This window comes from Capra hircus, chromosome 22 (genome assembly GCF_001704415.2).
Source record: "Capra hircus breed San Clemente chromosome 22, ASM170441v1, whole genome shotgun sequence".
NCBI lineage: Eukaryota > Metazoa > Chordata > Mammalia > Artiodactyla > Bovidae > Capra > Capra hircus.
Window position 1 is genome coordinate 1663090 of NC_030829.1, and position 23990 is coordinate 1687079.

At 39.6% G+C, this 23990-nt stretch overlaps 1 protein-coding gene across 4 annotated transcripts in view; it reads right to left on the reverse strand.

Moving 5' to 3' along the window:
• The window catches only part of SLC4A7 (solute carrier family 4 member 7), a 124682-nt gene that overhangs the window by 5962 nt on the left and 94730 nt on the right, over positions 1–23990 (reverse strand). For 2 of the 4 annotated variants that reach the window (XM_018067218.1, XM_018067222.1), the window contains 7 exons: positions 22721–22882; positions 22325–22576; positions 17977–18045; positions 16507–16680; positions 10693–10824; positions 5928–6025; positions 63–170 (listed from right to left, as the gene is read on the reverse strand). In XM_018067218.1, the coding sequence (XP_017922707.1) occupies positions 63–170; positions 5928–6025; positions 10693–10824; positions 16507–16680; positions 17977–18045; positions 22325–22576; positions 22721–22882 (995 nt within the window). Of the gene's footprint in view, positions 1–62; positions 171–5927; positions 6026–7238; positions 7518–10692; positions 10825–16506; positions 16681–17976; positions 18046–22324; positions 22577–22720; positions 22883–23990 lie in introns of those variants that run through there. The other 2 variants (XM_018067219.1, XM_018067221.1) reach the window with 2 other exon arrangements.

Genomic DNA, 23990 nt, shown 5'->3' on the forward strand with positions numbered 1-23990 from the left:
AGCTATCCATAAGTAAACTAGAAGTCACTACAGTTAGAAAATGCATAAATTGTTACGGCTACCTCGGGTTAGGTCTGGTTACTTTGGCATTCTCAGTGTTCATGGACAGTGCCTTCCACTGTGCAGTTTTGGCCATTTCATCTGATATGTTAACAACTGAGGGATCAACACTGAAGAACAAACACACTTTCTGGTTAGTATTCAGTACTTGCAAAAGCATTAATACTGTCATTCTTATTATCTACATAATATTTGCTTTCATCAACTTAAAACTGAGAAAAGTCTTTGCCATGCACTTAAACCAAGGTCCAGCAAGATATCACTACTTTGGAGTTCTATCATAAACGTCTCATGAGGAACTGCATCTTTCCTTATAATCAAAACTAGGACTGACACTAATTAACTTGGCAATGATGCTCAAAGGTGATTATCCTGGCTATAAGTATACTATTAAAATAACAAGAAAGAATATATTAATGTGCTTTTAAATATAAAAAGTGATACAGCGTCAAGTCAATTAGAAAACTTTTATAATCTGCACAAATTTCAGTTGCAGCAAACAACTATCTAAAGTACATCAAGAAAAGTGACAACTAGGATTTAAAATTTCAAAGTTTTTACAAATCATTAAAAAGAATTCTGGGAAATTGGATGGTTTAAAATTAGAAATTAAAATGCTTCAGAAGATAAAATACCAAAAGGTTTGTCAGTACCACTTTTAGCTGTTTATTACCATATCAGTAATATGGTAGCCTCAAAGTGTTACTACTAATATATAAAATTTATCAAAATCCAAAGAACAAAATACTTCTTTCATTGTAAGAAACAAATGTAATTATACTGTGTCTCTATGAAATACTGCAAAAATTACCTCAAAGCCCCAAGTCCAGTAAAGAAGACATCCATAAATAAATTGGAGCTTAAGGCTGTCAGTCGCAAGTAACATGAAAATACTAGGAAGTTAATAGAAATACACTTGCAAGCCCTTTTTCTTCACCCAAAGAAAAATATTTCATGCAAACAAACAATGAATACAAATGTCAAAACAGATGTTAAATTAACACTGTGGTGGCAGCCAGGTTATAAAGGGCTATGGAGCAGTCCTTTGTTCACACGTTAAGTCTGCATATCATTGATGATGTAAGACTAAAAATCAGTGACAGAATCACTGGAAAGTCTCCAAGGCCACTTTAACAAGTTTCTACAAGCACACACATCTGGACACCCAGATTCACCATGGCGGTACCTGAGACCCGGTCTACCCCAAGAAAATGTTTCTTTGCCCAGTTGCCAACTTCCAATAATTGAAGAGAGAAATTCTTGAAACACTTTCTAGGTTCTAAATGTTTCTTCTCTACTTTCCCATTAGTAGAAATTGAGACTCCCCCTCTGAAGAAAATAGACATTTTGTTTTCCTCCAGAGTAAAAACTAGATGGAAAAAATTTTGTCTACATTCAATAAATTATTTTCATATTTTGTAGGACTTTACGGTTTCCAAATGCTTTCCTATGTTGCTAAGTTATCTTACTTCATTTTTACGGCATATAATCCAAAGCTTGGAGAAGGGAATGGCTACCCACCCAAAGTATTCATGCCTGGAGAATTCCAGCGGGCTACAGTCTGTGAGGTTGCAGAGTCGGACATGACTAAGTGACTAACACACACACAAACATATCCAAAGCAGGCAGCCTTAAAGGCCTGGCAGACAAACAGGTCAGCCAATTCCTGGCATTCTGGATGTTCAAGTTTTAAGCAAAATGGCATTAATCATGGCTCATGTCATCATTAGACAAAGTAAATGTACGCACGTATACCCATTCTTTTTGTTAAATATCAGAAAGTATAAGTATGGACTCCACTTATATCTGTCAAAGTCCATGTGTGATCATGATAAGGAAAAGCTAATGTAGATCCTACAGAAATTGAGTGGCCAGCATCTCAGCAAACTGCTGAGTCACCAGTAACCACCATGGCAGTTTCTATACTCTTTTTGGACTTCCCTGGAGGCTCAGACACTAAAGAATCTGCCTCCAATGCAGGAGACCTGAATTTTATCCCCAGGTCAGGAAGATCACCTGGAGAAGGGAATGGCAACCCACTCAAGTATTCTCACCTAGAGAATTCCATAGACAGAGGAGCCTGGTGGGCTACACTTTGTGGGGTTGCAAATGTCAAACACAAATAAGCAACTAACACTTTCACTTGCACACTCTTTTTGGCACAAAGTCAATACGTTGATTCATTTAACAAACATTTACAGAATCTAGAGAAGCAGAGCACTAAACATGGATATAGCAAAATGTTTATACTTGGCATTTAAGATACATACAAATTTGAGGGAAAATCATGAAAGGTGACAAAGGATACCCATGATAAAAATTAATAGTAAAAAGTATTAGAGAAAAATGCTTGTGAATTCATTGCCAAACCTAATCAACACATAGAGTCCAAATGTGACCTCTGTAAAGACTATAAAGTTAAAAATGAAAAAAGGTTGAAGCAAGATAATTAGATATTAACAACATTTTCCATTCACTGGTCAAGGAAGGAACCTATATACCTTCTAAAACTGATTTCTGTACTATATATGGCTGTTTGTAAACAGTATAAGTATACAGATGAATCAGAAGTGTAAATAAATCACAGAAGTTTTTCTTCCAAACTGATTCTATGAGCCCACCATCACACTAATACCAAAACCTGACAAAGATGCCACAAAAAAAGAAAACTACAGGCCAATATCACTGATGAACATAGATGCAAAAATCCTTAACAAAATTCTAGCAATCAGAATCCAACAACACATTAAAAAGATCATACACCATGACCAAATGGGCTTTATCCCAGGGATGCAAGGATTAATCAATATCTGCAAATCAATCAATGTAATACACCACATTAACAAATGGAAAAATAAAAGCCATATGATTATCTCAATAGATGCAGAGAAAGCCTTTGACAAAATTCAACATCCATTTATGATAAAAACTCTCCAGAAAGCAGGAATAGAAGGAACATACATCAACATAATAAAAACTATATATGATAAACCCACAGCAAACATTATCCTCAATGATGAAAAATTGAAAGCATTTCCCCTAAAGTCAGAAACAAGTCAAGGATGCCCACTCTCACCACTACTATTCAACATAGTTTTGGAAGTTTTGGGCAAGCAATCAGAGCAGAAAAAGAAATAAAAAGAATCCAAATTGGAAAAGAAGAAGTAAAACTCTCCCTGTTTGCAGATGACATGATCCTCTACATAGAGAACCCTAAAGACTCCACCAGAAAATTACTAGAGCTAATCAATGAATATAGTAAAGCTGCAGGATATAAAACCAACACAGAAAAATCTCTTGCATTCCTACACACTAATAATGAGAAAATAGAAAGGGAAACTAAGGAAACAATTCCATTCACCATTGCAACAAAAAGAATAAAATACTTAGGAATGTATCTACCTAAAGAAACAAAAGACCTACATATAGAAAACTATAAAACACTGGTGAAAGAAATCAAAGAGGACACTAATAGATGGAGAAATATACCATGGTCATGGATTGGAAGAATCAATATAGTGAAAATGAGTATACTACTCAAAGCAATCTATAGATTCAATGCAATCCCTATCAAGCTACCAACAGTATTTTTCAGAGAACTAGAATAAATAATTTCACAACTTGTATGGAAATACAAAAAACCTCGAATAGCCAAAGCAATCTTGAGAAAGAAGAATGGAACTGGAGGAATCAACCTGCCTGACTTCAGGCTCTACTACAAAGCCACAGTCATCAAGATAGTACGGTACTGGCACAAAGACAGAAATATAGATCGACTGAACAAAATAGAAAGCCCAGAGATAAACCAATGCACCTATGGACACCTTATCTTTGACAAAGGAGGCAAGAATACACAACAGAGAAAAGACAATCTCTTTAACAAGTGGTGCTGGGAAAACTGGTCACAACCATTTGTAAAAGAATGAAACTACAACACTTTCTAACACCATACACAAAAATAAACTCAAAATGGATTAAAGATCTAAACGTTAAGACCGGAAACTATAAAACTCCTAGAGGAGAACATAGGCAAAACACTCTCTGACATAAATCACAGCAGGATCCTCTATGACCCACCTCCCAGAATATTGGAAACAAAGGCAAAAATAAACAAATCGGACCTAATTAAAATTAAAAGCTTCTGCATAACAAAGGAAACTATAAGCAAGGTGAAAAGACAGCCTTCGGAATGGGAGAAAATAATAACAAATGAAGCAACTGACAAAGAATTAATCTCAAAAATATACAAGTAACTGCTGCAGCTCAATTCCAGAAAAATAAATGACCCAATAAAAAATGGGCCAAAGACCTAAACAGACATTTCTCCAAAGAAGACATACAGATGGCTAACAAACACATGAAAAGATGCTCAACATCACTCATTATCAGAGAAATGTAAATCAAAACCACAATGAGGTACCATTTCACGCCAGTCAGAACGGCTGCTATCCAAAAGTCTACAAGCAATAAATGCTGGAGAGGGTGTGGAGAAAGGGGAACCCTCTTACATTATTGATGGGAATGCAAACTAGTATAGCCACTATGGAGAACTGTGGAGACTCCTTAAAAAACTGGAAATAGAACTGCCATATGACCCAGCAATCCCACTGCTGGGCATACACACCAAGGAAACCAGAACTGAAAGAGACACATGTACCCCAATGTTCATCGCAGCCTTGTTTATAATAGCCAGGACATGGAAGCAACCTAGATGTCCATCAGCGGATGAATGGGTAAGAAAGCTGTGGTACATATACACAATGGAGTATTACTCAGCCATTAAAAAGAATACATTTGAATCAGTTCTAATGAGGTGGATGAAACCGGAGCCTCTAAGCCAGAAAGAAAAACACCAATACAGTATACTAACACATATATATGTAATTTAGAAAGATGGTAACAATAACCCTGTATGTGAGACAGCAAAAGAGACACAGATGTATAGAACAGTCTTTTGGACTCCGTGGGAGAGGGAGAGGGTGGGATTATCTGGGAGAATGGCATTGAAACGTGTATAATATCATATGTGAAATGAATCGCCAGTCCAGGTTTGATGCATGATACAGGATGCTTGGGACTGGTGCACTGGGATGACCCAGAGGGATGGTACTGGGAGGGAGGTGGGAGGGGGGTTCAGGATGGGGAACATGTGTACACCCATGGCGGATTCATGTTGATGTACGGCCAAACCAATATTTAAAAAGTAATTAGCCTCCAATTAACATAAATAAATTTATTAATCATAGAAGTTTTTAAAGCTAAAAAAAAGCTTACATTTCCCAACCTCTATATTTAGTTCATAGATTTTAATACAAATTGCCAAAATCATGTATGATAAACTATACATGATAAACATTAATTTTTCCCTAGTATGAGCCCTCACTGGCAATGGGCAGATGATACCTTTGAAAACCGAAGGAGAGTTCCAGGGCCTCTAAACACTGTCACCTGTGGGAAGGTCATCCAAAGATGGATTACAAGCGTTATTTTCCAGCACGCACCAACCTCCGTCATAATGAGGGCAAGGGAAAAAAATAAAGTTGTACTACTGAGAGCATGGGAGTATCCTAAGACTGGGATTAAACTTCACTGAAACAGAAGGAGTGAGAACAACAGGACAATCTCTGCTGGACGTGGAGGCCGAGGTCTCTCCCTACCAGCTCTATCCTGCTGCTGTCAGCGGGAGGGGAAGGAGGGAGCAACTTCCTCTTCCACCTGCAGGAAGCCCTCCTTCAGCCTACACGCCAGGTGCAGTGTTTGTCATCGTTTAAAACCAGACATCATGACTGTAGAGACACACCGCATGGCTCATTCATGCACCTGTTGTGTGAATGAAGCACATTCTAGAATGCAAAGCTGCATCTCACCTGTACTTTAGCGCCTTCACTGGAATCTGCAGGAGGCTTCCCCCTTCAAATGGAAGGTGCACAGTGTCTTCACCAGCTTGCAGCATTCGCTCAGCTTCCTTGAAAGAACAGACGTGAAGAGGTGACTTTTCCCAGAATATTTCCAGGACCAATTAATATATCAACATCTATATTGACATATGTTGACAACCAAATTGACACTATTTAACTTTCCATGACTGAAAATTTCATTTTATTATTATGAACACATACTTGTAACACAAGGTGAAAACAATCACTTGTAAAGATTAATTTTTAAGGGTTATAACTTCCATCTCTGGGAGTTAATCATTCAGTTCAGTTCAGTTCATTCGCTCAGTCATGTCCGACTCTTTGCAACCCCATGAATCGCAGCACTCCAGGCCTCCCTGTCCATCACCAACTCCCAGCGTTTACCCAAACTCACGTCCATCGAGTCATTGATGCCATCCACCCATGTCATCCTCTGTCATCCCCTTCTCCTCCTGCCTCCAATCCCTCCCAGAATCAGAGTCTTTTCCAATGAGTCAACTCTTCACATGAGGTGGCCAAAGTACTGGAGTTTCAGCTTTAGCATCATTCCTTCCAAAGAAATCCCAGGGCTGATCTCCTTTAGAATGGACTGGTTGGATCTCCTTGCAGTCCAAGGGACTCTCAAGAGTCTTCTCCAACACCACAGTTCAAAAGCATCAATTCTTCAGCGCTCAGCTTTCTTCACAGTCCAACTCTCATATCCATACATGACTACTGGAAAAACCATAGCCTTAACTAGATGGACCTTTGTTGGCAAAGAAATGTCTGTTCAGTTCAGTCACTCACCCGTGTCCAACTCTTTGCGACCCCATGAATCGCAGCACGCCAGGCCTTCCTGTCCATCACCAACTCCCGGAGTTCATTCAAATTCACATCTAGCAAGTCGGTGATGCCATGCAGCAATGTCTCTTAGAACTATTTAAATATCAATTTAGCTACATAAATTTTATTAGCATTACTTTTGGCGACTCCACATAGCACATGGGATCCTAGTTCTCTGACTATTGGAAGTGCAGAGTCCTAACCACTGGACTGCCAGGCAAGTCGCCATAAACTTTATTATCAACTATTACACAGGTATACAATGAGAGGGGGCTTCCCAGGTGGTGCAAGTGGTAAAGAACCTGCCTGCCAATGCAGGAGACACAAGATGGGGGTTCAATCCCTGGGTTGGAAAGATCCCCTGGAGAAGGAATTGGTAACCCACTCCAGTACTCTTGCCTAGAAAATTGCATGGACAAGGGAGCCTGGCCAGGTACAGGCCATGGGGTTGCAGAGTCAGACATGACTGAGCACATACACGCCATGTACAATGAGCAACAGAATTGTGCGAAATCTCATGGCTCTCATTACAATACAATATAAGCAAAACCTCACCTGGATAAGATGGGGTTTCTCAGTCTCAGCAATACTGACATTAAGAGCCAAACAACTGCTTGTCCTGGGAGCCAGTCCTGTCTATGGTGGAGGTACAACAGGCCATACGTTGCCAGCAGCAGCCCCTTTTCTGAGCATCCCCTCAAGTCAAGAACACCTAAGCTAAGAAACATGAACCCAAATCATGACACAATCCTAATGAGGATGGAGACGCGGAGAGAGCACCTGTCTTACTAAAAGAAATCCCACAGCTTGGGGGTGACAATGCACCTGGTTTTAACAAAAACAATGTAAGATTAAAAACCAATAAAACCTAAATTTCTCAGCACTCCCTGCAGCTCAGTGGGGTGCCAGTGGAACCTCCTGGATGCCATTTCTGGGTAGCACGGTGGGGCCGCCGCCACTGCCTCCCACTGTCTCTGACTCTGCTGCTAATGCAGCTCATGCTCAGCAGGCGCTCTGACCCATCGCGGGATGCTGAGGATGGAAAGTCTACGCTGGGCTGGGAGAAACTAACAGAGTTCCTGACAACTGCAGAACCAGCACACAAGGTCACTTAACTTTCAAGATTCCTTTTACAGGACAAAAAGAAAAAACTCTTGTGTTTAAGGCAGCTCTACTTTTGTTCTGTGATATGCAAATGACCTTATTCTAAGCGACATAGGAAGTAATAAGCAAGCAATTTTACCTATTTTATAAATAAATTATATCCTATTTGAAAAATCATCAAAAGCTTATTTTTACATATATATATATATATATATAGCCTTGAAGGAAACAAAATTCTTAAAAATTTTGTAGACTCAATTTAACTGTTTCACAATTAATATCCTCATTAAAAAGTCACAATTTTTATTTAAAAGTAAACATAAAACCAGGAATTTTGCCATAAATCAGCACTGAATAATCAAACCATGAAAAAATGCCAACAAGTTTCTAAAAGCATTTGTCTGCAACTTTAGTAAATGCTTTTTCATAAATACTATGCAAAACAAGTTATAAATTGTGCTAATTTCTCTCAAAAATTAGGAAAAAAAACCCCAGCAATTTTGAGATCTATTTAAATAGGACTACAACTTTTAAAAATATATTATCTTATCTTTAATTTTCAAACAATATTCTGACTGGGCAAATGAACTGAGGCACTGAATTCAACAGAATCATCTATGCTACATAACTCAAGTGTCTATGTGCCCTTCATAATTGGTTGCAGTACTGAGCTGGTTGTTAAAAAATTCAAATTCAGTATAGAGTATTCAGGTAAATCTCAGTATACAAATCAACTAAGGGTACATAATATTGAATATAAAAACTAAAATTTTACTACATTTTCTATAAAAAGATATCTACTTAATGTCACTTTTGTCCTTATATATGCCAGATTATTAAAATGCGGTTAAAATTTTGTACTCATGTATATTTAAGGTTATGTTAGATGGAAGACTGTGATGTAGAATTATTCTGTGCTATCTATGTTTTAATACTGGTAAATTCTTCTGACTGTTGATTTACATACATATCATATGTAATTTTTCTGAAGTATCTCTGTGTAAGGGCTGAGGGCAAGTTGGTAAAATGGGTAAGAGCCTGTGTTTAGGACAGTTTACTTATTAATCTCTCTGTTTCCTTATTTGTAAACTGGAAATAATAAAAGTACACACACTTTTTAAAGTAATGCTCAAAATTCTCCAAGCCAGGCTTGGACGATACGTGAAACATGAACTTCCAGATGTTCAAGCTGGTTTTAGAAAAGGCAGAGGAACCAGAGATCAAATTGCCAACATCTGCTGGATCATCGAAAAAGCAAGAGAGTTCCAGAAAAAACATCTATTTCTGCTTTATTGACTGTGCCAAAGCCTTTGACTGTGTGGATCACAATAAACTGTGGAAAATTCTTCAAGAGATGGGAATACCAGACCACCTGAACCGCCTCTTGAGAAATCTGTATGCAGGTCAGGAAGCAACAGTTAGAACTGGACATCTAACAACAGACTGGTTCCAAATTGGGAAAGGAGTATGTCAAGGCTGTATATTCTCACCCTGCTTATTTAACTTCTATACAGAGTACACCATGAGAAACGCTGGGCTGGATGAAGCACAAGCTGGAATCAAGATCGCCAGGAGAAATATCAATAACCTCAGGTATGCAGATGACACCACCCTTCTGGCAGAAAGTGAAGAGGAACTAAAAAGCCTCTTGATGAAAGTGAAAGAGGAGAGTGAAAAAGCTGGCTTAAAACTCAACATTCAGAAAACGAAGATCATGGCATTTGGTCCCATCACTTCATGGCAAAGGGAAACAATGGAAACAGTGAGAGACTTTATATTTTGGGGGCTCCAAAATCACTGCAGATGGTGACTACAGCCATGAAATTAAAAGACGCTTGCTCCTTGGAAGAAAAGCTATGACCAAATAGACAGCATATTAAAAAGCAAAGACATTACTTTGCCAATAAAGGTCCGTTTAGTCAAGGCTATAATTTTTCTAATAGTCATGTATCAATGTGAGAGTTGGACTATAAAGAAAGCTAAGCACCAAAGAATTGATGCTTTTGAACTGTGGTGTTGGACAAGACTCTTGAGAGTCCCTTGGATTGCAAGGAGATCCAATCAGTCCATCCTAAAAGAAATCAGTCCTGAATATTCATTGGAAGGACTGATGCTAAAGCTGAAACTCCAATACTTTGGACACCTGACACGAAGAGCTGACTCATCTGAAAAGACCCTGATGCTGGGAGGGATTGAAGGCAGGAGGAGAAGGGGACAACAGAGGATGAGATGGTTGGATGGCATCACTGACTCAATGGACACGTTGCTGCTGCTGCTGCTAAGTTGCTTCAGTCAGGTCTGACTCTGTGCAACCTCATAGATGGCAGCCCACCAGGCTCCCCTGTCCCTGGGGATTCTCCAGGCAAGAACACTGGAGTGGGTTGCCATTTCCTTCTCCAATGCATGAAAGTGAAAATTGAAAGTAAAGTCACTCAGTCATGTCCAACTCTGTGCGACCCGATGGACTGCAGCCTACCAGGCTCCTCCATCCAGGGGGATTTTCCAGGCAAGAGTTCTAGAGAGGGTTGCCATTGCCTTCTCCACAATGGATATGAGTTTGAGTAAACTCTGGGAGGTGGTGATGGACAGGGAGGCCTGGCGTGCTGCAGTCCACAGGGTTGCAAAGAGTCGGACATGACCGAGCGACTGAACACTTTTTAATAATAAGGTTCTTAGGGGGACTGAAAGAGTTGATTCCCACTGAAGTGACTATAATAGTGTTTACTACTTGGTATACAATATTAAACAGTAAGTGAATAGTGTACATTTGAAATTCTTTTTTTTTTACCTCTTTCTCCTTTTTCTTTTTGTCGTCTTCTTTTTTTTTCTTACTTTCTGGCATGAGATCATCAAGCCAACTAAGCTCTCTCTTTGTGAAACACAGATCCATGAGTTTGCGAACAAAGACTAATGCAAGAACCTTTAAAAAGTAAGGGAAAGAATATTCAGCAATATCTAAAAATATATAAATTATATCACCTGGAGAAAAAGTGTTTATCAAAGCATAAATAAAAAGCACTTCATAGAGTTTAAAATTACTTTATACATCATCTTATTTCCAAGAAACTTAGTCACCTATTTATCTTTTTCAACTTTCTGCTCAAAGATATAAAGAAAATGATATTTTTAGCCTTTTCCTATATAAGTCCCTTGAATTCTGTATAAAATTATAAAGCAGATTAACATGATTATCTTCACAAACAATTTTATGATGACTTTATATAAGTAGATATAATATTTAAAATCTCAACAAGGCATCAGAGAACCCACTTTCCCACATTAGGTTTTACTCTACAAATTATGTTTGTGAAAAAGACACAATATTCTTTAATTTGCTTTTCTTTGCTGCTAAGAGCCTCCCCAGTGGCTCAGCTGGTAAAGAACCTGCCTGCCAATACAGGAGCCACAGGAGATGCAGGTTGGAACCCTGGGCTGGGAAGATCCCCTGAAGAAGGAAATGACAACTCACACTAGTATTCTTGCACGGAAAATCCCATGGCAGAGGAGGCTGGTGGGCTAAAGGTTGAAGATGTTTTCAAATGTTCATTGGGAATTTTTTATTTTTTTTTAACTTTTAAACAATTTTTATTTTATATTTGAGTAGAGTTGATTTACAATGCTGTATTATTTTCTGGTGCACAGCAAAGTGATTCAGTTATACATATACGAGAATCTATTTTTTTTTCAGATTCTTCTCCCATATAGAATACTGAGTTATTCCCTGTACTATACAATAGGACCTTGCTGTTTCTCTACTTTATATACAGTAGTGTATATATGTTAATCCCGAACTCCTGATTGATCCCTCCCCACCACCTTTCCCCTCTGGTAACGGTAAATTTGTTTTCTATGCTTGTGAGTCCGTTTCTGGTTTGTAAGTAAGTTTCCTTGTATCTTTTTTTTTTTTAGGATTCCACAAATAAGTGATATCCTATGATATTTGACTCTCTCTGACTTACTTCACTAAGTATGATAATGTCTAGGTCCATCCATGTTTTTGCAAATGGCACTAGTTTGTTCTTTTCATGGCTAAATAATATTCCATTGTATATACACACCACATCCTCTTTTCCATTTCCCTGTCAATGGCCATTTAGGTTGTTTCCACGTCTTGGCTACTGTGAACAGTGCTGCTATGAACATAGGGGTGGCATGTATCTTTCTGAATTATAGCTTTTGTCTGGATATACGCCCAGGAGTGGGACTGCTGGCTCATACAGTAGCTCTGGTTTTTTAAGCAATCTCTATAGTGTTCTCCACAGTGGCTGCATCAGCTTACATTCCCATCAACACTGCAGGGAGGGGCCCTTCTCGCCACGCCCTCTCCAGCAGGCTTTGAGAATGCATTTATTTCTTGCTGCGTGGGGTCTCTGTCACTGTGCGTGGGTCTTCCCTAGTGGTGGTGCTTGGGCTTCTCGCTGCAGTGACCTCTCCTGTTGAGGAGCACGAGCTCTAGGCTGAGAGGGCTTCAGAAGTTGTGGCGCACGAGTTTCAGCTGCTCTGCAACATGTGGCCTCTTCCCAGACCAGGGATTGAACCCACATGCCCTGTACTGGCAGGTGAATTTTTTTTTTTTTTTAAACCACTAGATCACCAGGGAAGTCCGCCAGCATTTACTGTTTGGAGACTTCTTGATAAAGGCCATTCTAACCAGTGTGCGGAGATACCTCACTGTAGTTTTGATTTGCATTTCTCTAATAATTAGCTTCCCAGGTGGTGCAGTGGTAAGGAATCCATCTGCCAATGCAAAAGACGCCACGTTCAATCCCTGGGTCGGGAAGATCTCCTGGAACAGGAAATGGCAACCCACTCCAGTATTCTTGCTGGAAAAATTCAATGGACAGAGGACCCTGCAGGCTACAGTCCACAGGGTCACAAAGAGTCGGACACAACCGAGCACCAACGTGATAATTAGCGATGTTAAGCATCTTTCCATGTGCTTTTTGGCCATTGGTGACATGTCTTCTTTGGAGAAATGTCTATTTAGATCTGGGTTGTTTGCTTCTTTGAAATTGAGTTGCATGAACAGTTTGGGTACTCTGGAGGTTAACCCCTTGACAGTCACATCATTTGCTGATACTGTCTCCCATTCTGTGGGTTGTCTTTTTGTTTCTGTTTATAGTTTCCTTCACTGTTAAAAAGTCTGTAAGTTTGATTAGGTCTCATTTGTTTATTTGTTTTTATTTTCATTCCTCTAGGAAGTGGATCTAAATAGACATTGCTGCAATTTATGTCAAAGAGCATTCTGCCTAGTTTTCCATCTTCTGTTCTTACTGTTTCTTACCTTTTGCCTTTTTTTCCAGTTGGTTTTCAACTGACTTCTGTTCATGAATTCCTAACAAGTTCTGTGAGTTTGGATAGAAACTCTCTGTTTTATATGTAACAAATATTTTGTCCCAGTTCACAATCTGGTTTTACTAAGGACATACAAAACAAATATCATGTGGTCAAAAATATCATCTTCTTTCACTGTTAGATTTCCCTACCTTCTTTGAAAACTTAACTTCAACCACTCAGTTATATGAATAATTTTCTAAATTTTTACTATAACTTTTTAAAAAATTTAAATCATGAATTGATTTACTATTTCTTTTGGAATATGATATTACATAGCAACTTTATCTGGGCTTCCCGTGTGGCTCAGCTGATAAAGAATCTGCCTGCAATGTGGGGGACCTGGGTTTAATCCCTGGGTTGGGAAGATACCCTGGAGAAGGGAAAGGCTACCCACTCTAGTATTCTGGTCTGGAGAATTCCATGGACTGTACAGTCCATGGGGTCACAGAGTTGGACATGACTGAGCAACTTTCACTCACTCACTCAGCAACTTTATTTAGCTCCCAGTATGTAGTCTAATCTTTTATTATTTTTCCATTTAAGTGAATTTACTGCCTTTAATGAAATATTCAGGTGGTAAATTCTCATTTATTCTGATAAATTTCTGAAGTCATTAGTCCTGTTTTCAGATCTATTTGTCAATTCTTATGAGATTTCATACTGTGTTAGCCATGCTGACTTGATGGCAACTTGTAAATATTCATTATCAAAACACTACGGCTTTAGCACAGAATCAAGTCCTTCAACCCTCAACCCAAACAGGAATTATGAATTATAACGACCATTGTTTCGTGTATTCTCTGTTATTAATTACAACTATATTTTCCTTTAATATATAATTTACGTATCTAAAAATATCATATATAGAGTTTGATGCTTCTGAAAAATACATATACTCTTGTAACCCACGCCCCAATAGGACACAGAGTATTTCCACCATCCATGTTGTGGCTCTGGCATCTATTTTTCTCTATGAACTTTAAAATTACCCAGTTCTCACTGATACCACCCTTCTGCCCCAAAGATACAAATATACATGCAAATAAAATTAGTAAACTTCATACTTGGAAGTGATATTTTAATAATACTAATAAGTACCTCAAACAAAGAATATGGTGTATGTTTCTATCTGTTCAGGTCTTAATTTTATGTCCTGCAGTATTGTTAAGGGTCGACTTGTGTCCCTCTGGAAAACATTTAAGTACCAGCCCCTAGTAGCTCATAATGAGACTTTATTTAGACACAGGGTTGCTGCAGCTGTAATTAATTAAGAAGAGATCACGCTGGAGAGAAAGGGCTCCTTGTGCAGCACCCTAGCACTGTGCTGAAACGGTCATATGCCGACACAGTGACCACACGGCACAAGCCATCACAGAGACAGACCCGAGTTATGCAACTGCAGGCCAAGGGGCGCCAAAGGCTGTCCGCAGAGGCCAGGGAGAGGCAGAGGAGGACTGCCCTTCAGGTGTCGGGGGCAGCAGGGCCCTGGCCGTACCTCAGTTTCTGACTTCTGGCCTCCAGAACTGTGACACAAATTTCTGCTGCTTTAAGCCAATCAGTCTGTGATACTTTACCAGCTCTAAAACTAATACAAATATTACTATACTTTTTTTTCTCTTTAAATAAGTATCTCCTTTTCAATTTATTAACTATTTTATAGTTTTTGGTCACCATTATGAGTAAAATTTTTTTCATTTCAATTTTTAGTATTGTTACTAAGATAGAGCCTGTATACTGGTTATCATGTTTTCTTATATCCAGCTACCTTAACAAAATTCTTTCTAATTCTTTTAAGAGATTTTAGTCTTTTTTGAGTCATTTGGGCTAATACATATACAAATAATGCTATCGTGTCATTATACCAATTATTATATTACTCTTATACCACAGTCAGAACTTGCAATTCACACCGTTAACACTAGTAAACAGTGGGCTTCTCCCTCTAGGTCAGGGGTAGGCAAACCACAAGACCCTGGGATAAATCCTTTCCACCGCCTGTTCTGTATGGCTTATGAGCTAAGAATAGCTTTTACAGATGAGCATTTAGATCTAATCTGATGAGAGGAACAGTAACTTTTAACTAACTCCAATTAAGTGAGATATTGTTCCAAAGGAAAAATTCTCTTCTTCTCGTTGGCAGTCTTTCATTTAAAAAAAAGCTGTACAACTACGTTTTGAATTTTATCAGTAAAAACTGTGGAAATGTCCCTCCTGTTATATAAGTGACTACATAACAGTCCAAAGGCCTTCAGAGTTGGTTCTTTACATAGAAAAGGTTACTGACTTCTACTCTAGATGCTCATATACTGGTATAGACTCATGTACTATTGTCTTAAAACCCCTCACATCACAGCTGTGGTTATCTATTTTTTCTCTTTCTTAATCTTGTATATTTTACTTTTATAAAGGAGTTATCCATTGTTGATTTTTACAAATAAAAACTTAGTTGCATTTAGGTCTTCTTGAAAAATAAGGGCAATGAAAAGTGTACATTTTCCTACATGTATAACTTTAGCTCTGTCTCATAGATAAAAAGTTATTCATTTCAATATCTCCTCAATGGTTCTCCCCCCCCCCCCCGCCACTGGTTAATTTTCAGAGTACTCTGTTTTTATTTTATTTTATTTTTTACTTTACAATACTGTATTGGTTTTGCCATACATTGACATGAATTCACCACGGGTGTACATGCGTTCCCAAACATGAACCCCCCTCCCACCTCCCTCCCCATAACATCTCTCTGGGTCATTAAACTCAGTTTTCCACCCCGGGCTTATTTTAGAATTTAGTCTCTAAATACTGAATATTTCTTAGTGGCTTTTAAATATTCATTTGTAATTTAATTATCTGCAATCAGGGAATATTACCTGTATAATTTTCAGAGATTTTCTTTGTTGCTGTGTATATAAATCAACTTTTACATAATATTTGCAAAAGGATATTTGCAAATAGTCTCTAGCTTTTAGGTCAGGCTAATATTTGTTTCATAAACGTCCTAAACTCTGAAGTTGTTTAAAAATACAAAACAGTATTCTATACCCTAGGACTAAAAATAAAAATAAAATTAGAAAATGACAAGCAAAATTTAACTTTGAAAACGATGGGTTTCTTAGCCAGAAAGGGCTAATTCACATTTCAAAACATCTGAGGTTCTTAAAATCCTTTTCTGCAAGTTAACTATGAATATTAATAAAAGACAACTGCTATCAACACACAAAGACATCACTATTAATAGCTGGTAATAAACTCCGGGAAAAAGGCTCACCATCATGGGGAACACGACTGCAGCCGCGGACGCTTTTATCGCCCACAGCAGGACCAGGCAGGTGAGCTGGACGGCGGTGAAGGCGTGCACCTTCCAGAGGGGCACGTGGCGCAGGTAGATCAGGCCGGGCTGGTGCTTGGCCGGCATGCCGAGCAGCTTGATGCGGTCAAAGAGCTGGCGTCAGGTGGGAAACAAGACAGGAGGGTTTCAACAGAAAGCACACTTCTGCTACTTAGGAAAAGAAACTGCATCTACTTCAGGGTAACTTCCCTGGTGCTAAGATGTCCTGATAACACAGGACAGTGTTTCAGTTGACATCATCTTCATCCAGGAGAAAAAAAGCAAGGCAACCATTTGAACGAACGTGATTTCATGAATCAGAAACTCAAGTCAACATGTTTTAAATTGGGGAATTAAACTAGCTTCACAAATTTATCTATGAAAAAAACGCACAACTCCTTTAATCTCTTTAACTTCTTTATCTAATATGTAAAATAAGAGAGTAACAATCTCCTAGAGTTCTTTCTAGATCTAACACGAGCAATTTCTATGAAAATAACCTGAGGTAACAATCACCAATATTTCACCAAATGAAGCAGAAACCATGAGCAGTTTCCTGGGCTTCTTTATAAACTGCGAATAAGAGCAGCCCTACACACCTCACAAAATTGTTGCAAAACAATAAAGTGAGTTAATGAGAGCGTCTTTTGACCACAGGAAGGCAGAGCCTGGACTGTGTGAGAAAGCAAGGCTGCTGCGTCCGAGGCGCCCGGCGCCCTGGCGCTAGGACCGCACGCTGTCTGCGGCCGGGAGTGGTGCCAGTGCCGCCGGGGCAGCTGCACGTCCTGCATGACGGCTGCATCCACACAAACCCTAACGTGCTCCATCAGCCTGCCCAAGAGAGGCTGCAAATGAGCAAAACAGCGGTGACAGCACTGGATTCTAGCCTGTGCTCCACTGCTCAGTGAAAAACTTTCAGTGAGTGCTTCTGCGTCACAATTTACAAAATCAGCATTTCTTCCTTTCCTGCTTCCCAAGGTTGTTCTGAGGATAACAGCACCAGGCTCTATGAACTGCACTGCCCCACACAAACGGCAGGTGTTGCCATGGTTATAGAAAACTAATATCTACATTTCTTTTTCAGCAACTCAAACTGCTGTTCCAACATGCCAGAGATACCCTTTTCCCCCCATTCCAATCCTTTTAATCCTCCCTCTTACTATATTAGCCTTCATTGGTAGTTACTTTTCATTAGCTTCCATTAAAATATGTAAGGACATAGGTCATGATGTCACTTTCAGGGGAAAAAAATGTACAACAATAATTATTTAGAAAATGTGGACTTAAAGTCAATAGTTAATTTGCCAAAATATCAAAGCTGAGAATACATCACTACCATCACAAAAACAATCTTTGAAAATGTACAATGTTTAAGTTTTTCTACAAAATCATTAAATGCTTGCGACTTGCCTGGATTCCTTTTAATGAGGAAACTCCCATATAAAGGAAAACACCATATAGAACAGGCATTGGAATGAACTGGAAGTAAAATGACCACAATTAGAAATCATGCAACTAAAGCAATTTCACATAAAAGATACATAAGCACACTGTGAGTTCCTACGAGATAGATCTGAAAGATCTTTCAGTGATGACAGGGAGTTCCCGATGGCTCACTGGTGAAGAATCTGCCTGTACTGCAGGAGACACAGGAGATGCACGTTCAGTCCCCGGGTCAGGAGGATCCCCTGGAGCAGGAAACGGCAACCGACTCCTGTCTTCTTGCCTGGAGAGTCCCACAGAAGGAGGAGCCTGCAGGACTACACTCCATGGGGTCACACAGAGTCAGACACGACTGAGCTTCACAGTCAGTGATGCTGCTGCTGCTGCTAAGTTGCTCCAGTCGTGTCCGACTCTGTGCGACCCCATAGACGGCAGCCCACCAGGCTCCCCCGTCCCTGGGACTCTCCAGGCAAGAACACTGGAGTGGGTTGCCATTTCCTTCTCCAATGCATGAAAGTGAAAAATCAAAGTGAAGTCGCTCAGTCGTGTCCGACTCTTAGCGACCTCATGGACTGCAGCCCACCAGGCTCCTCCGTCCATGGGCTTTTCCAGGCAAGAGTACTGGAGTGGGGTGCCATCGCCTTCTCCGCAGTCAGTGATGACACTTGTGATAATGGTGATCACACACACTTCAGTCATGACACTGAACTTTTCTATGAACAAGCAAAGCGCTAGCATACAATAACCTTGAAGAACCATCTTCCAATGCTCTCTTCTAAGAAGGGACTATGTTCCATGGTTAAGAGGACAGGCACCACAATCAGACTGTTTGGCTTCAAAGCCCTCTTAGCCTCTTACTGAAACTTAACCTCTCTTTCTTTTAGCTTCTGCGTCAGACTGGCTTGAAGGTTAAAAACTTCAAATTCATAGAACACTCAGAAAAGCACAAGGTACATATTAAACCACTCAAAAAGCATTAGCCATGATTATCACTGTCACTACCCCTACAAGGACTGTTAAGCAGCGCCATTTGCTGAATGTGTATAATAAATAAACACCACTTCCCAAAAGAATGTTCTCATTACTTCAGCAGGAAGTGGGATCCCAAACTGCCTACGAGCCCATGTCCAGGTCTTCCACAGGAAGGCCAGCAACACTGACGCAAACACCACGTCAACACTCACCCAGGGAGAGCCCACTGGGGAAAGGAGACCTAACCGCCAGCCAACGGAGAGTCATGCTCACTCCCTACTACACAGCCTGGTATGTGCTGAACTAAGGACAGCGGAAGACAAGAAAACACGCCAAAAGTTCCATCAGCACCCTCAGGGAACCCCAGGGTAATATTTAATGCATAAAGCAACTTTAGAATGCTAGGGAAAAAGGAATAACCAGAATGAAAAAAATTAAAGATATAATTATCAAAATAATTTGAAAGAATTTTAGAATAACGATTTTGACAAGACTAAAGAGATCATTAAAATGATAAGGAAAATAGGGGAAATTTTAACAGTGAGAGTAGAGAGGAGGAATGTAACTATGTATCCAGAAGGTCTAACATCTGTCTACTTGAAAGTGAGAAAACATCTAAGAGAAAACAGAAGGGGAAATAAACAGCTAAAGAATATTCACATAGTCAAGGCCCAAGTTTCCAGAGCAAAAGGATGCACAGAGAGACAAGCAGGGTAAACTAAAAAATACCTATCTATCTACCTAAGTACCACGATGAAATTGCAAAACACTATGAGCCCTGGGTGTTCACTGAAGGGACTGATGTTGAAGCTGAAACTCCAATATTTTGGCCACCTGATCTGAAGAGCTGACCCATTTGAAAAGACCCTGATGTTGGGAAAGATTGAAGGCAGGAGGAAAAGAGGGCAACAGAGGATGAGATGGCTGGATGGCATCACTGACTCAATGGACATGAGTTTCGATAAACTCCAGGAGTTGGTGATGGACAGGGAGGTCTGGCGTGCTGTGGTTCATGGGGTCGCAAAGAGTCGGACACGACTGAACAACTGAATTGAACTGAGAATGGTAAAAATGCTTCTGAAGATACAAACACCAAATAGACATCAGATCTCTTATCAGAACCACTGATCTTCAAGCAGCAACAACTTTAAGACTTAAAGAAAAATACACTTGAACCCTGAAATGAATACCCATCTATTAAACAAATGTGAGAGGAATTTGAAATATGTAAGAACTCTGAAAGTTCACTAATTATGGAACCATACATGCAAAAATTACTCAAGGAGTTCCTTTAGCATTATAAAAAAAATTTAGCAATACAAGAAAAAGTGGAACATGTACTTTTTTAAAAAGAGAAGTTAACAGATATGAAGAAAACTTATCAGGCTATAATTCTAAAACAGTAGGAACTTGGGAAATGAGGTGTATTTCTGCCTCCACACAGGCTGATCTCACTGCTTAGTCCTTGGCGAGTATTTTTATATCATCATAACACTGATTACACGTCCCCCGAAGGTTTACATCTCTATAATTTAACTTACAAAAAAAGGAAAAAGAGTGTAGATGTGGGCAACCTTTACAATAATAAAATGCAGCCAACCAAAAAACAAGTGATGAAAGGGAAAAGGGGATGTGGGGGTAAATCCTCATGAAAGATATAACCTCAGTTCAGAGGCTCTCAAGCTTTTTAGTCTAAGGACCCTTTTTCACTCCTAACAAGTACAGAGGACCCTCCTCCCAAATATTTTTGCCTATGCGGATTCTATACTTGGAGAGATACATAAATAGATAAGCAGGTAGTTGTATTGGAAATAGATACCACATTAGAAATTAAAAGAAAACTTTTAAATAGTTAGTTCATTTCAAAATAATAAACGCCTTACAAGGTAATATAAAGAATATACTTTTACTGGAAAGCTGTCATTTCCAAAGAACATAAGATTAAGCGAGAAGAGCAGCACTCCTCCGTGTCCCTGTAAATCCTTCAGTGGGTGGTAACAGAGGACCCCACTCTCACGCCCGCATCTAGCTCAGCGTGCTGCCTACACGGTTCTGGCCAAAGGCCGTGAGGACAACCCCGACTCACATAGGCGCACACCTGGGCAAGCGCGGCCCCTGCAACCCCAGACAGAGGTCCTTGGGAGAGCCTTTAAGAATCACTCTCTTAGGCAGTGAGAGTCACTATTTTCACTATTTCATTAAAGACAATAAAGTTAGAAATAACATTATAGAAGTATGTAGAACCGTAATGGCATTGACTAACAAAATATCTTAAAAAACAAAGGAGTAAAAAGTTAACGTGGAGAGAGTTGCTTTTGGAAAGTGAGAAAACAAGCTCTTCATTTTAGAGCTTTCTTGATATTCTACTTGAATTTTTCTGCTTATATGCAATTAATACTTTAAAATGTTTGAAACTACTAAAAAAAAAAAAACACGTAAAGGGCAACCTTGGCCAGCAGGGGGCAGCATTCACACAAGACGGCACCGCACGCTTCTCGTCTCTTGCTGTTCTAACAAGACACTCACCACCATGAAGAAACTGCCCATCTGTCTATCTGTTTCACCAGACAGACTGCCAAATTCTTCAAAGCAGACACTGTCCTATTTGTTATTATTTCCTCAGTAACTAACAGTACAGAAAGTACTCAACAAATATTTGGCCAATTAGCTGGCTCCACAAAAGAAGGCCAAAGAATTCCAGTACTAACAACAGTTTCTTCAGTTAATTCGTAACACACATGCGTATAATGCTCCACATTTGTACCGTAATTTATAAATAGTTTACAAACAAACAAACTAAATAATGGAGTTGAGCTCTTCCATGATGAACAGAAAATACCAGATTATATTTGCTATGACTGTTTTTTGTTAAATTACCAGATTCAGTAGAATATGTACAGTAAATCTCAGATGTGACTAAAAGATATGAGTGGTACTACTTATATCTCATTTAGCTCATCAGGAAGAATGTACTAATTCAATTAATAGCAGCATTCTTTTTTACATTTCAGTTAAATTACTATTTCATCCACCTTTCAATAATACTTCCTCTAATATGCTTATAAAATTCTCTAGGTATATTCTTCCTTTAGATTATAACTAAGCCACAGATGAACTTCTTCCAACTCTAGTCTTTAATAGTACCCTTTCACATTATTTTTCAAAAGGATACAATCTAACCCTGATGCTTACCACAGCAACTACCATTCCAACATTTTATTTTCCAAGTAAAGTCTAGGAAATGAAACTATTTTAGATATTTTAATGTTTCATTTTCATACCACCAAATATAAATTTTATGACCAAAAAAGGTTTTTAAAACATTGTAACAAAGAGATTTTACCTTTAGTACTGAAGTCATGAACACAGACAGGCCCATTAGAATAAAAATCATTAGCCCTGTCACCCGCTGTTCACGAATGCCCAAAAACTTGGGTTGCTCCCCAGGAGCAGAGCATTCAGATTCCACTTTCAGGCTGTTGACATGACTTATTGACAACACTGTTGCAGCCACAAACCATGGAAGGCCCATGACAGAGCACACCCCCAGCATGACACCGACCACGAGCAGGTCCAGGTGGTAGCCGGCTCCTTTCTGAAAAGGGGAACACACGAGGATCCGTCAGCACATACTGTTCTTTCAGGTTCAAAGTCTGCACTACTCATAAAGAGAGAGGGAACTCGTGTTCACCACCTCCAACTCAAAGAAACAACTCTCGGGACGCGCTCTGAAAGTTACCTTCAACTTGTGCTCCTTTCTGTTGATGATCACCGCTGTAATCTGCTGATCCATGAAGATGAGAATGGTGCAGAGCAGAGCCGGAATGGCAGCTATTAATAAGGTCCACCAAGGGTTCTCTCCCAGTGGGCTTATGATCCAGCCCCTATTTTTATCAGTAGGCTGTTAAAACATCAAAAAATTCAAAGGAAGAAAGAAAGGTTTCCTTCTAACAGCACAGACTGTGTCTACCCTCAAGAAATGCCAAGGCGTTGGAAAGAACTGGACACTGGATTCTCGTGAATTATCTGCAGCGACGCTCGTGGGGACTTTCTTGTCCCCGAGGCAGGTCCCTGCGCACGTGACTGAGCCACCCTCTCCATCCGGAGGTAGAATCTACGTCCTCCCCTTGGACCTGGGAACAAGGCCACGGTGACCCTGTGATCCTGCGTGGAAGGACCTTGCTGCTACTTTGCTAGCCTCCTGGAGCCCCGGGGTTAAGCTCTGAGTAAGCCTGGATGAGCTTTGGAGGATGAGACACAGGATGATGAGACGGGTAGGAGGCAGCTACCAGTCCCTTCATTCAGCCTCTGTGCTGAGCTCCTAGACATGCCCCCACCAAGACAGTAAAGACAGTAGGCACCCAAAGATCCTCACCAGGAGACCAGACCACCCCCACCTTAGCCTAGGGCCAACACCACAGATTTATGAACAAAAAGAACTGTTGTTTGAGGATATGATGTTTTAGGAGATTTGTTATGCAGAAATAGGTCAGTGAAGCAGACTTTCATTTCAACACACGCCTATCCACTCCATATAAAGTGAAGTCAGACTATCTATGAGGTCACTCTTAAAACTATTAATAAACTGCCTGGAAGATCCTACAGACAAGTCACCGTGGCAGCGGCAGCGCTCAGTCCCCACGGGGCCTCGGGCCACTGTTCTTCCAAAGCAGGGACTGACAAAACCCTGACACGTTATCAGATACTAACATATTTCAATGCTGTAACATAAAATCTGCTTTATAATGAAACGTTTTAAAGCTCCTAAGAATCTATTCTTAGAGGGTACTGGATATATTTCTATTACTTAGCCTTTATATTAAGCCTATTTTTTTCTACAAGAAAACATTTGTCAACATAAAAGGGAAATTAAAACATTTTCAAATTCAAATATTATCATTTCCCCACACTGATACACATGACAACGCTTCACATTCAATACCGCACATGGATAAAAATGTTTTATCTATATAATGCATATATTCTTAACTGTTTATTTCCCCAAGTGT